Consider the following 14,417-nt stretch of genomic DNA (forward strand, 5'->3'; position numbering starts at 1 on the left):
TGACTTGTGAGGCACTGTGAAAACATTGAATAATTAGCTTAACTCTGTCAGTGTTGGGCATGCTGGAATTCTTTGTGTAGATAAATTAATAGCATCTGGCATTGTTTTAAGCACCTTACTGGTTAAATCTGTTTTGTGTGGTTAGAGTAACAGAAATAAAATTAATATACAGTACTATCTGGAAAACATGATAAATGAAATGCTTTGTGTGTGCATTTAAGTACAGTATAATCAATAGTCTGGTATTGAGCACCCCAAAACAGTAGATGAGCTAGACTTAGGTGTGCAGTAAAATGAATATAGCAGTCAGGTACAGTAACAGTATCACATGTGAGTGTCTTACTATTTGTTTACTCGGTGGCATTAACTGCTTTTTGGGATATTCATTAGATAAACAAGAGGGGAGGGTTTATATTGAGTATGCCAAGAAGATATAGAGGAGGAAGGAGGCACTAAGAAGAAGAGTGTAGAGTTTGAAATCTGATACAGAAGTTCTCTAGATTTGCAAACAAAATAAGAAAAGACTTTTAAAAGCAACTGGTAATATTTTTTGCTTTAACTCCTGTGGCTTAGTCTCTTGCTGGCTCCAATAAGGAATATTATTCTGTTCCTTCCAAGTTTAAATGACTAAAGGAGACGGTGTGCTCCACCCCAGTGTTGGTGGAGAGGGGTCTTCACAGTTTCCTGGAACCCAATATTACGCAGTTGAAAATGGATAACCCTTGTTTCCCTTTCCTTTTTGTCCTCTCTACACCATCTAGCTACACAGCTGTCTGCTTTCACTTCTGTGTACGCTACTGATACTTAAATCTTGCTTATGTCAGTGTTTCCAACGTTACCAGCAGTCAACAGACCTGAATCAGCTTCAAAGAGGGGGGAAACCTTTCAGTATCTTCTGTAACTGATAAACAGGATCAAAAGCATATCCACAGGGAAAAACAAGGCAATGAGGATGGGGGTAGTGGAGTGAGAGAAAAGAAAAACCTATTGTAATGCATATATTTAAGGAGGCCAAGTTAAAGTTACTGTGGAAACTTTAACTCTGAATTTCCTGAGTCTTGTGTGATTCAAATTTCAGCTGTAACACCTCATTAACAGATAAATGGTATATAACTTCTTTTAAGGAAAGACAGAGCTGGGGAGAAGATACAGAAATCATAGAGGTTAGTGGGGTTTAGGAAACAAAATGATCAAATAACCCCTGTATCACAGGATGATTTTCCAAATCTAAATCTTGTTTTAGTTTTCTAATTGAAAATCCTGAAGTAAAACACAGAAATGTGTTTCCTCCCCTGCACTTGATTAACTTAAAAATAAAAAAGCCAAAAAAGACTAGATGTTATCTAGAATAAACTCAAGTACCATGAAACTAATACAGAAAGCATGTTTTTGTTTTATCTTCTTACTTTTAGTGAAAGCAATTGGAAAATAGTACGGATCTAGGAGGATACTGACTGTCTCAATTTTAAATAGTATGAAATTAACAAGTTACCTATTGGAGTCAACATTTTAAAAGAATCTGTGCTGTTTATTTCTTCAGGTGCAATTCAGAAAGAAACAATTTTGTATTGGAGGCCTAGAAATACTAGGACTTGTAAATTAGGCAGTTCTTTAACCTGTCTGATAAGTATTCTTTGTCATCAGCTATTTCTCTGTATGTATAGTTCCTGAAGCTTTGTTTTGTTCAGAAGATCTTTGTACTAGTTAAGGAGAATATCTTCTGCAGTTCAAGACTGTGACTTGTGCTTACCACTTTTTGAACTGTATACCTCTGAATCACCTGGTAGTACTTAATTTGATCTACGTAGTTATTGATAAAGAACAAAGAGCATGGTACAGAAATCATAAAAACTTGTGTATCAGATATGTTTGTAGTACCTGATCCTTGTAAATGTATTTCACTTGTTTTTTTTCTTGCTCCAGATGTTTTTTTATTTTTATTTTCAAAGAAAGAAAATTACTAAGAATGGAGGAATAGTAGGGAAATTGGGAGACAGAGATAAATCCCTATATAGCTAATCTCATTGTTAACTCCCAAAGCCTGGGAAGCAAATCAAGGACAGCCTAATTCCTGTTGTGCTTCATTGACACTAAGTCTCAGTAAACATCTGTGTAACCCTGTATCTTGTCCCCAAGCGTGGTCAAAGGTGCTTGAGGACAATATGGTAAGTGAAGAATGGTCTTTCCCTGACTCCCCTGACTTCTGAATCAGCATTTGCAGTGAAAGTCTGCTGTTTTTGAAGTGGTTCCTTAAAGGAGGGAGGAGCTACCTATCATGATTATTTCAGATCAGACGCTGGGAATTGCAGTATGTCTCTCCTAACTGTTGAGATACTTCCGATTCTGTCCTGTTGAACCAACCATGGGAGAGATTTTTGGCTCAACTCTTCATTATTTGGGATAGACTTTGCTTCCTAAAGACAAGGAATCAGCCTTAAGATGCTGTGGTCTGACTTCTGGTAACTCATAATATTAGGGAGTAGAGAGGAGATTGGTAATTTTGTAGACTTCACCATAATGACTTTGTGTCCCAAAACTGGCCGCCATTCCTCCCAGAAAGGATAGTGTCTCTTCTGAGCCCCGAAGGAAATCTTGATCCCTTGTGTGTACATTTTGCTTATATGAACAGTAAGCAGTAATATGTCTCTCCCAGTTGCTTCAAGAAAGCATATTTTGTGGCTGATGTTAGAAATCCAATTTTTTCAAAATTCATGGCTAGAGGATTTTAAGAAGTAAAAAAAAAAAAAATCCTATTTAAATCCTTACTACATATGGTTTCTTTCAGTTCCATCTGAATTTTTTTTTTTTCAATTGTACTCTTTTTGGACTGTGTTTGCTACTTAGTGCATTCACCAAGCTCTTCATTGGTCTGTTTGCTAGGCTTCATTCAGAGAATATTCCTGGATACATATCAGTGCATGACTGGAAAGAGAAGGGGGATAAAGTTGTCTGTTCTCTGAAGTGGGATGACTTTCCTGTGAACTCTTAAGCTCTGTAAAAGCTTTCCCCCCCCCCTTTTTTTTTAAACTACTTGAATTCATCCATTTTACAATATTTCAGGACATCTCAGGCAATCCATTAGGAAAAGGCTGTAGTCTGAGGGATTGCATTTAATAACGTAGGTCAGTGGAAACAGTCCTAAAGTTGCTTTGGTGTTTTGCAGCTTCCAACTTTTGAACCCTATGGGTGAGACAACATCAGAAATCAACTGCAGATGTCTGCTTTTTATTCAGAGGAATCATCCAAAATCTCTGAAAGAGATGTTTTTGTCTTCTAAAATAAATTACTGGTAGGATACTCCAGAAGGCCACAAACTTTACTCTCAATTGACAGTTGACCAGTGTCAGCTTTTTGGATAGCTCAATAATGGTGTTCATTTTTTTTTTTTTCCCCTCACCATCTAATCCCGATATCTTCTGTCAGATCATTCAGCTTACTAAAGCTGATTTTTTTTTTTCTCTCCAGATAAAAGTTACGAAGAGCTTGTTTGCTGGAGTTGTGTTGTGCTTGGATTTGTTGTTGGTTTGTTTCCCCCACCCCCCACCCGTTGTGGTTTTCTCTTGACCTTGTGAAAGGAGGGGAAATGATACACCTACAAAAAGAGATATCATTAAGAGACTATTAAAACTTCAGAGGAAGTGGCAATTTCCTGCCAGCATAAAAAGTGTGCTTATCTTCTGCAAGACTAATTTTTAAGGGTGATGTTTAGCTAAATCAGAGCAGCTGCTAGAAAACAATACCAATCACAAAGGTTTTTGCTTGCTTTTTCTCCTTTTCCCAGTATTTTTTTTCTTAGTGACGGTGGTATAGCACCAGAAAATGACCTCTGTTTTTAGTAAACAGTTTTAACTATTCCCTCCAAATAATTTGTCAGCAATTGAGTGGTTTACCTCAAAAACTAGCAGTAGGAAAGAATTTATTATTCAGGTAACTGTTAGAGGAGTTGTTGTCTGTACTGGAGTTCTGTTTCCAAAATTACAAGTTGGTCAGCATCTAATAAGTTTTGAAGCAGTTAATAACTGGATGAATCCTAAGATTTAATTTTTTTTGGCATCTAAAGTCTAGAAATAGCTTTTTTTGTCAGAGTTTTAAAACAGAAGTGCTGGTGTAACATGAACTCTTAAAATGCAGTAACGCAATGCAGTTAAGTACTCTTCATCAGTACGATCCTGACTTTATTTTAAATGTCATTAGAATATATTTAGTATTTTCAGATGCAGTAGATAGATACGTGTATCTATATCCAGTAATCACATCAAATTCTGAGGCAACCTTTTTGAAATTAAACATGTAAATTTGGTGGTTTGATTTTTTTTTTTAAAGATATGGTAGGATTAGGTTTCATGGTTGCAATCCAGTAAAGCTGATGCACTTGACTAGCCTGATGCTTATGAGCCATGGATGTAAATAAGGTTGCTCATGTGAATATAGTTAGGCCCATAAATCTGTGGAAAATCAAGGCCTAGGTGTGCAGCTTCAGTGAACACCAAGTATAAATGTAAATCCTTTGTGTGTTGCTGAAGTTAGTGTTCCTATTTGCTGATTATAAGTGACTTTAAGTGTTTCTTTAGCAAAATAATTTGTATATGCTATTCTATTCACTGCCACAAAAGGAAATTCTGATTTTCAAAATAATCCTAGAATCAGATAAGGTGTAGGTGAGTTTTGTTTGCTTGTTTTGTTTTTGTTTTTAATAAAGGTATTACAGCAGTGATTTGTACTTACCCTCTTGATATGGTTAGAGTTCGTCTGGCGTTCCAAGTAAAAGGGGAACACAAGTACATGGGAATTATCCATGCATTCAAGATGATTTACACAAAGGTATTTTTTCTTTTAATCTTCAGTCCTGTCAAAGCAAAATATGCTCTTTAAAAAATGTTGCACTGCATTGAAAATAGTGGCTTGGTGGAAAATAACATGACTTCATTGCGTGCACATTGAATTTTTTGATGTAAGAAATTATCTGGATGCTTCCTTCTACTTAGGCTGCTAAGATGTAGCTAAGACTCATGTAAGTGGGAGGTCAAAAACAGCAGAGAAGTTGCTTTTCAAGAACAAGTAGTAATGATACAAAAAATTTGGGGAGGAGGGATATGTGTAATGCAGAAATGTCTCCTAGATTATGATGTTGGATGTAGATTTTTCTCCTTCATTTTCACTTCTTTATCTCCTATGGAGCCAGGCAGTTGTCCCCTCAATTCTTCAGGCATAAGAAATGGAACTTAATGTTAGCTCCTTGGTGCTAGATGATGCTAGTCAGATTGCTGTCATGTGAATCTGTATGAACAGTCATATGACTTGTTAAGACATTTGTTGTATTTCTTGCCACAAATGTACTTGTATTTTCTTTCAAAGGAAGGTGGTTTTAGTGGGTTCTACAGAGGGCTGATGCCAACTGTTGTAGGAATGGCGCCATATGCGGGTAAGTTAAAAACAGAACGTGGCAGTCCTTCAGCGGTTGTGTGTGCTACTAAATTTACATAATATGTTTGCACACCTAGTTAATTAGCTTCTGTTAAAATCAAGGATTCTGTTTTTTACTGAACAGAGAGGGGAGGCCAGTAGAAGCATTTGCAACTCTTCAGTCTTAATCTAGAATTGATCAATGTGTGTTAAAGCATCTTCAATAGGCAAAGCCTAGCTTTTCTGAAACTTGGAGTTGAGAGGGAGAGAGGTAAAGCAGTGGTTCTTTCTCTTCTGCTTCCCAATTTTCCCTCAAGAAAGCATGTAGGATATTTCTCTCAAACAGGTAGATCCATGAGAGAGCAGAGCGCTCTAGATGGAGACTTAGAGCCTCTGTATTGGCTCCATCTCCTGGTGACTTTTACATAAATACTTACACAAGCTAAAGCAGTGGGTGATGTGGGATGGAGGAACATCAGAACTGCCCAGCTAAACTACAGTCATATTTAAAAGATGAGAGATGTTCTTCAGTTAAAAAGATCTTAGGAGTTAATCTTAACAGCAATCCAGTAATTTAAAACCCACAGTCTAGCTTATTTAAAGCATTCTTTTAATATTAAACACTAATTCATTTGGACAGAAGTTACTGTAGAAGTTCAAAATATTATTTGTCTATTTCCTTCTGCTTAAGAAAAACTTCTAAAAGAATTGGAAAATAGTTTCATTTTGTAATTGCAGCTTTTTGTTTATGATGATGATGCATTGACAAATGGTTTACTTTTTTATGAAAGTACATAAAATTAAATTTCCTTTTAGGTTTTTCATTTTTTACCTTTGGTACCTTAAAGAGCATTGGACTTGCTCAAGCACCTAACTTGCTTGGACGGCCTTCATTAGATAATCCCGATGTCTTAGTTTTGAAAACACATGTAAATCTGCTGTGTGGTGGCATAGCTGGAGCAATAGCTCAGACGATATCGTAAGTTTGAGTATTGTTTGGTTTTTTTTCTATATAGCTGTTTATTCTAAAGAAACTTTTATCTGAGAATATGATTTTATGTAAGTCTAGTTATTAGTAAGGTTTTTAAATCAGGTTAATCAGACACTGGAATTCAGTTATTTCCTATTGTTTCATTTACTAAATATATTTAATCTTCAGGGTCTTTAAAGGTATATATGCGTTGAGTCAATTAAACAAATTCAGACAAATCGCCTAAAATCAGTTGGAATCTTGTTTGGTAAGCTATGAAATTTTGACCATGAACATAATTTGCAGAATTTTATTATTCCAATTTATTTGCAAAACAATGTAACCTGTGAAGCCATAGAATTTAAAAAAACAAACAAAAAAACCCAACCCACAAGTCTTAGATATTGTATTTGGCATTAATTTTTTTTATTACTTTGCCTGCTTTCTTGATTCTCATGCTGTCCTTGTCATATTTTATTTTGTCCATAAACTAAATTAATTTAGTGGACTTATATGGCATCAATTTTTCACTAAATCACTGCATTACAAATGTCATTTTCTATTAATCCTTAAACTGTTAATTTTATTTTTGATTCAGGTGTCTTCTCCCTCCAGCGTTTTACAGACTGTTTTATACTCTCATCTGATCTTCATGTGTCTTCTTTACTCGTGCCAAATGGAATATATTAAGAGATCTGATTTGCTGGTTTTGGTTGTATAGGGGAAATCTCCCTTTTTGGAGAACTTTCAGCTGTGTTGAGAATCTGAGCCGGATTCCTGACTCACTGAAAAGGGAACTTGGAGGTTGCATATGGACTTCTTTGTATTCTTTTTTAAACAATATTCATATAGTCATTACACATCTGGTTGAACTGCTGTTCAAATATCTCCTCTGTAGATATCCCCTTGATGTAACTCGTAGGCGAATGCAGTTAGGAGCGGTTCTCCCAGACTCTGAAAAGTGCCTGTAAGTATTTTGTTTTCATCCGTAGTAACTGAATTCTTATGTCTGAGCAGAGTTAAATTCTTAGTTTTAAAGTTTAAAAAAAACAAACACCACCTCCCCCCCCAACTACTATGTTGTTGATTTCTTCATTCTCTTAATGAATAAGTTTCCACACAGACAAAAGCTGCCATTATCACTCTGGGGTTAAAAAAAACCAACCTGAAATCACAGTGGCACTTTTGTTAGTAATACTGTATTTGTATTAGTAACCATTTTTTGTATTTTAATTCAACTTGCAGTGTCTTTCTTTAATATCAGCAGTATCCCTAAGAGAGAGACTGCATGCTTCTACTGAAATGAAATGTTTCAAAGTGTTTTTTAATGGTGCAGAACCTGTTCCATAAGATGATTTTACATAATACTGTTTTATTTGACCTTTCTTGCATTTACGGTAATGTCCCACACCCCACACGTAGTTGGGGTTCCTCCAGTAGAAGTGGAAGTACCATAATATCGTTAAAATCATAGTATTAAATCAGCTCTCATCTTGAAAAACTTTCTGAATTTCAAATTGCCTCAACCAAATTAAATTCCAGGACAGTTTTATCTTGGTTACTTTCAATCTTGTGGATTTGTGTATGTCTGAATCCAGTGTGATTCAGTGTGAACCACTGTGAACCACCTGCGTGGTGAATTGGATCTTACTAACAGTACTCCGTCTTAGTGACCTTTTATAAACAACCTAGATGTTGCTTTAATGTGAAAGTTGCTGTTTTGTTTTTCTTAGCAGCCTTAACGTTTTTTTTTTTTTCCTTGGCTATTTTCCACTCCAGATACTTTTAAAATAAAAATGTGTTAATTGTTCTTGGGGTTTTACTTTCTGCATTTGTGAGAACTACTTTTACAGACATCAGGCTTCCCAATTTAACAATATTGTTGTGACGGTGTTTGGAGAGAGCTGTGCCTTGACGGAGAGTAGACATATATGTCTTTAGAGGATGAGAGGCTAAAACAAGTAGATCTTGAAGCTTTGAGGCATATGGAAGATGTTCTCAAAGAGCAATGTCTTTAATAGTTTGGAAATATCGAGCACCTTACAGATTTTTACATTGTTTTGCATTTAACGTCCATTTGCTCCATTTCAATATAAGTATGTGAGGAAAATTGTTCTCCTTGCATATGCACTGCAAATTCTGCTTTTAATAAGGTCAAATATTATATACTTCTAGCATTTCTCATTTGAGAGAAAATACTAGGTCTTTGTCATGGTGGAGGATGCTACACACAAGATGTAGAATACAGAGCTAAACATAAACTTTATATGCAGAGCTTTAGAAGGATGGGTAGTATGATTGAGTGCTCTGAGAAAGAGAATGGGATACAAGCCTAAATACTGATCTTTAATGCAAGAAGTGTGTGCTACATTGGGCAAATTATGTTTCTGTTACTCTGTATTACTTTTGTAAGAAGAATTGATGCTTCTCAACTCCTTCCTGCCAGATAGGCAATGGAATATGCTTAGCCATTCTGGTGTAAAATGTCTTAATATGTCTTCTAGGGCAGGTGTTTTCAGACTGAAACTTCTTTAGATGGGATTGCACTGTCCTCTTTCCAATTCCCAGCCCTTGTGCCCAAATTTCTTGCAGAAGCTCAGACTGTCTTCTGAGTCCTAAAAAGACTATAATGCTTCACTGTATGGAGTCCCATGGGTTTTTCTCCATAGATCTCTTAAGAACCAAGTAAAAAAAAGTCTTGTATTTAAAGAAAGTGATTTTGACTATTGAATATGTGTATCCAATAATGATTTGAGTTCTTATTTTTTCAGTACAATGGTGCAGACACTGAAATATGTGTATCAACAACATGGAATACGAAGAGGATTATACCGTGGCTTATCTCTAAATTATATTCGTTGTATTCCTTCCCAGGCTGTGGCTTTTACCACATATGAACTTATGAAACAATTCTTGCACCTCAACTAATTTTTTTTTTTTAGAAGACTTTCCTGTAAAACTACACTATCAGTCCTCAAATTATATTGGTGAGTAAATTACTTGAAGTTTAAAAAAAAAAAAGCTATCTGTTACTGTGGAACTGCTGTTGTCTGACATTTTTATTTGCCAAAATGTGGTTAATTTCCTGGAGTGAAACCAGGAGACAGATCATAATAAACATTAGTTAGCTATAAACATTTTTTTGCACTTGATCTTCTAGGTGTCATTAGATTCATGTTAAGAATTAGGCAGTTTTAAAATCACACCCACATTTTTATATGGGTTTCAAGCTGTTAGTTCTTTAGCTTTATCACCATTCCAAGAGTTACACACATGGTTATATTGCTTTTTAAGCTAGTAGTTAGACATCTGTTCTTCTTTAAAAATTAAATTGAATAAACTGATATGAACAAAATGCAACGATTTTCATATTCAGATACTTGCCTGCTCTGTAGAAGCTGAACTCAGCAGACCACAACTTAAGCATCTTTTCATTCTTTTTTTGTACAAGTTTTCTGTATGCAAGAACAATGCATATATCTTCAGATTGGTACATATGAGTCTCTTCAACCATTTCAATAAAAAATGACAAGATCTATTTAACATTATTAGAATCTTGCAATTTGGAAGCCAGTTTCTTGGCATACATGCTTTTCTAAAAAATGCTGTATCTACACAAATAAAACCAGGGGGGAACTTTTACAGTGACAAGTGCTAGAAAAGGTTTTCTTAAGGCAGTTAGCACGGGCCTAATCTTACAAGGCATTTCTGTACCTTTTCTGGAGCTGAAATGTTCTCGATTCAGTTTATTGAAGGCTGAGTATTTTATGTACTATCCAGTACTAGCTTGTGTAAACAGGTTTGTCACTACCTTAAAACATGGTGACAAACAAGACTGCATGCTGCTGCATTTACTTATTAGGCATATGGACCACATTGAACCTCTCGTGCAAGAAAAGAAAATGAAGACTGTATTGGAGTCTGTAGATGTGTATATGTACTGTTTCTAAAGTATGGTATGCAATAGACTATTACATGTTTTCCTCCTCCTACAATTCCTTTTGTAGAGGGAATTATTTTCCAGACTTGTTTATACATGATTTGCATTGGTACTCTTGATTTTACTCACTTGATTCAGGAAACTGTAAAGCATTTACTTTAAGTGATGTAAGTTATTTATTTATTGTAAATATTTTAGCAGTGTCTTTTAATAATTGATAATGGTTATGTTAAGTGGCGGATGGTGAGATTGATTTGCTTAATTTTGTCAAATTTGACAAACCAAATTTTGAGTTATATATTCAATAACAACTTTTGTGGCCCTTTTTTTTTCCCAGTTTCTTAAAAGTATGAATTTCTTTGATATTTAACAATGTAGCTGCAGACAGAGAATGAGATGTATTTGAATTTATTTTATTAAAAATTTTAAACTAATGTCTTTGTGTGATTTGTACGTGTTGCAGCCAGAAAGAATGCATGTTTCTGGAATTATCTGTATGTTTGCCCTTGTAGGTAAATCTGCGTAACATTGTCATTCTTAATTAAGAGACAACAAATACGATTTTTCACCTGATCTTTAGTTTCACTTAAAGGAAAACTAACCAATATCACAGTGAATTTTTATCTTTTTAAAGTCCTTGCAATAGAGCTAAAGCCACTGTATTAAAAAAAGAGATGTGCCATTTTTCTCTTGCATTGTTTTACTCTGTGAGTAAATAAGCATCTTCTCAGGTGCCAGTTCTTTGCCATGGTAATACTGTTAAGGATGTTTAAATTTAGTTTCACATCTTAATAATTCTAAAAGTGATACATTTGAGGAACTCAAATAGGTTTGAGCTGTGTCATGAAAAGTTAAACAGTTCTTATGCAGAATAAAGCAGAATTCAGCATATTCACTCTTGAGAGAAAGAGAGAAGTAAAAAGTGTCCCATAAATAATTGAGTAGGATATTGAATGTGAAAAATAGACCTACTGGATGAAACTGTGCTGTACTTTCAGGATTAGTCTTTCAAAATAATTTTTAAAATTTATGAATAATTTTAAATTTGGAAGTATTTTAATACTTTTGAGCAAGGTCAGTGAAAGAAAAATACTTTTGTCCAGGGACTAGATGGGAAGAGGCTGGAGTGTCTAATTTTTTTTTAGTAGCTATTTCTAACTCTTTCTGGAAAGCTTATTCAGGTATTTCTTATTGAGTTAGAACATAGAATTTATTTAGAATATCTGACTACCACAATGGAAACATGGGACTTAACTGTAAATCCTCTTCCTTTCTCTAGTGACAGCCCTATGAAAACTGGGTTTATTTTCATTTTGAACTACTGAGGGATTTATTCCCTTGTTTTTTTCTTGTCTGTCTCTTCAGTACTTTCAGTGCACTGAACAAGCAACATCTTATTTTAGCCAGTAAAAAGTACAGGCTCCAGCCAAGCTCATTTCTATGCCTTAGTCACATACTTTCTAATTGTTTTTTTCTGTTTACTTTTTCAGCAAATGGAAGGGGCCTGAATATCTGTGTTTGTCTTTATTTCCTAAAAATTTGTATCATCATAATCTCATAACTAATAGTTCTATCCAGTGAAGTAATTATTTTTGTGAAGAACTGGTTATGTAGCCTTGGATAATACTTTTAAACTCTGTTAAACCCACCTATTTCCAATAGTCTTTGACATAAAAGTAGAAAAGAAAGCCTCACCATTTTAGGACTCCTTCAGGTGAGATGGTCTCATACAGGCTTATCCATGATATGTCTTGAAAATCTCAGTCTTGGGGGGGTTGTTTCCAGTGATTAAACATTGTGTCTTTAAAATAAGCCCCAATACTTCACATTCTTACAATTGAAAATTTTGCCTGCTGTAACCAAGGCATTTATGTATGACCAATATTGCAGTTTGCAGTCATTATACAGAAAAGTTTAATGTATTTGAACCATTTTTTACACTGATCAATTCCAATGTCTTTATTTGTTTCATTACTAATATTCTCCGGATGTTTTTTGTTGCTCATTTAAATGAGCTGAGACCTCAGGGTGGACAAATTCTATTGAAACTCTTCAAATTCTTCCCTTCTTTCCCTGAAAAAAGTGTGCAAGGCACTCGTAAGCCTTTTATGTTTGCAGCTCAAAACAACCATATTTGTTCAATTCAAACAGGTATAAAAGAAAAGATCTGTGCTTCGTCCTTAACTATGTTTTTATTCTGTGTAATTAGTGTGAGTGAGTCTGTTCAGCTCAGAGATCTCTGCTTCAGTGACGTGAATGACAGGCTGCCCCCTAAGCATCCTCAGAGTCGATCCCAGGATGCTTTCAGGCTGGTCTGAGTTACGTTTCCTGTACACTGCTCTGCTTTCCACTCCCGTTGGCAGGATCTGACTTGTTCTCTTACGGCAGTGCTAGCATGGTTACATAGTAAATCAGATCAGGAAGCGACGGCCTTGCAGCTAACTTACACTGTTTCATTCTGCTATTTACCTGCACCTTTGGGTGCTGTTTGACATTTCGCCTCATCCAGGGTAGAGGGACTAGATACTATGGTGCTTCCACTGATCTGATGAAAGGTTAACCCACCAAAAGAATAGATTTTATTGGTGTCACCTTACTGAACCAGCTCATGCTGTGGCTGCACACTTGCTAGATCCGATGCAAGGTAAATTTAATCTCAGATTTAGCTTCAGGAGTAAACTTGCTACCTGGGGTGGCAGCAGGCAAGTATATATTTCTGAGTCAGTTGCTGGGGAAGACACAGCGGTAGGTTCCCCTCATAGATTTCCCTGACTAAATCTGTAGCCTAAAAAATGAGGGCATATAAAACATGTTAACTGTTTGTAAGCATAGATAGCTAACTCCCTGTTTGCCACGGGATTGGGAGGAACAAATTTCATTAGCTTGTGATAACAAATTTTTGACAATAAATTCCTGAATTTACACAGTTCAAACTTGTGTATCTTGATGTATATTAAATTTGTAAGAACATTTTTCTCAATCACTGATGCCAGAAAGAATTAAAAGAGCTATAGTCTGAGCACTTTAGTGCACCTTTTGGTACTAAAATAAGGTTTGGTGTTTTTCTAGATTTCACAGACCCTCTGTAGAGATTCCCCAGACTGCTTAGATTTTTGCTAACTTCAAAAAAATATTTAAAGCATATTTTTATACTTTTATAACCATATTCTGTTAAGATATTTCTTTTTTAGTGTATGAGAGATGTATAGGCAACATGAAAGACACTACAGAACACAAGGTTATCAAGCGTACAAAGTAAAAGTATTTATGTAATCTCTTTTAATACCATACCAAATTATCTGACTGTGCATTTGATAGTATCTCAACACATAACTGTTAAATTACAAGTAAGCTTATATTAGAGGTTTTACAATGGAAAGTGACATTAATGTAGTTTACTGCATGCATTTCAGGACTATCCCAAAGGAAAGTAAAGGGGCTAATTTAAGTATGTTCTCGCCTTTTAAAATTCAAGGTTTGATCCTTCTGTTGGGATGTCTAACCATTGGCCAAAACTGTCTTCTTTGCAGGACTAGAGCCTCATACTGTTTCCCAATGTTTGGCTACATTAAAGAGACACAAGACAAAACTCTTAATACATCATTTTCGTGACATTTAAACTACTTAACAGTCCGACTGATGTATTAAGAATAGATTTAGTACCTGTGTCCTTCGGTCTTTGCTAGAAGTGATGGTCTCAGATCCAGAATGCTTTGCTGAAGTAGTGTTTTTGTGGCCAAAAAAAAAGCAAAGAAAGGAAATCTGTGCATCTGAAACTTCTGTATCACCTCAGAAAGACTCTCTCAGTGAACAGCATCGAATATAACAACGAGTTCTTATTGGAGAAAAGTTTGACTCAGGCTGAGATTCACCCATAAGCAGTTGGGAGCAAAAGGCACATCTAATTTTACCTCATACTACTGCGCTGGTATCAGAAGAGGGGCCACGGTTGTAACAGCACTTGACGCTGTGGAAATAAACGACAGGTAGGGCTGAGAACTACGCTCTCTAGCACAGACGTAACCGCCACAGGCTCCGGGGGACCGTTAGGCTCCCTCACGGCGCGGGCCCCGCCCCCACGTCAGCGGCTGGAGGAGCCCCGCG

The 14,417-nt window shown here is 35.7% G+C and overlaps 1 protein-coding gene across 1 annotated transcript in view; it reads left to right on the top strand.

Annotated features, from left to right (window-relative positions):
• The window catches only part of SLC25A16 (solute carrier family 25 (mitochondrial carrier), member 16), a 17,689-nt gene extending 6,945 nt beyond the window's left edge, over positions 1-10,744 (top strand). The window contains exons 5-9 of the mRNA XM_009325990.1: positions 4,700-4,821; positions 5,356-5,422; positions 6,220-6,382; positions 7,272-7,340; positions 9,145-10,744. Of these exons, the coding sequence (XP_009324265.1) occupies positions 4,700-4,821; positions 5,356-5,422; positions 6,220-6,382; positions 7,272-7,340; positions 9,145-9,301 (578 nt within the window). The 3' untranslated portion in view covers positions 9,302-10,744. The remainder of the gene's footprint in view (positions 1-4,699; positions 4,822-5,355; positions 5,423-6,219; positions 6,383-7,271; positions 7,341-9,144) is intronic.
• Positions 10,745-14,417: the final 3,673 nt, after the last annotated feature.

Source organism: Pygoscelis adeliae, unplaced genomic scaffold (assembly GCF_000699105.1).
Source record: "Pygoscelis adeliae isolate BGI_AS28 unplaced genomic scaffold, ASM69910v1 Scaffold4, whole genome shotgun sequence".
NCBI classification, from domain to species: domain Eukaryota; kingdom Metazoa; phylum Chordata; class Aves; order Sphenisciformes; family Spheniscidae; genus Pygoscelis; species Pygoscelis adeliae.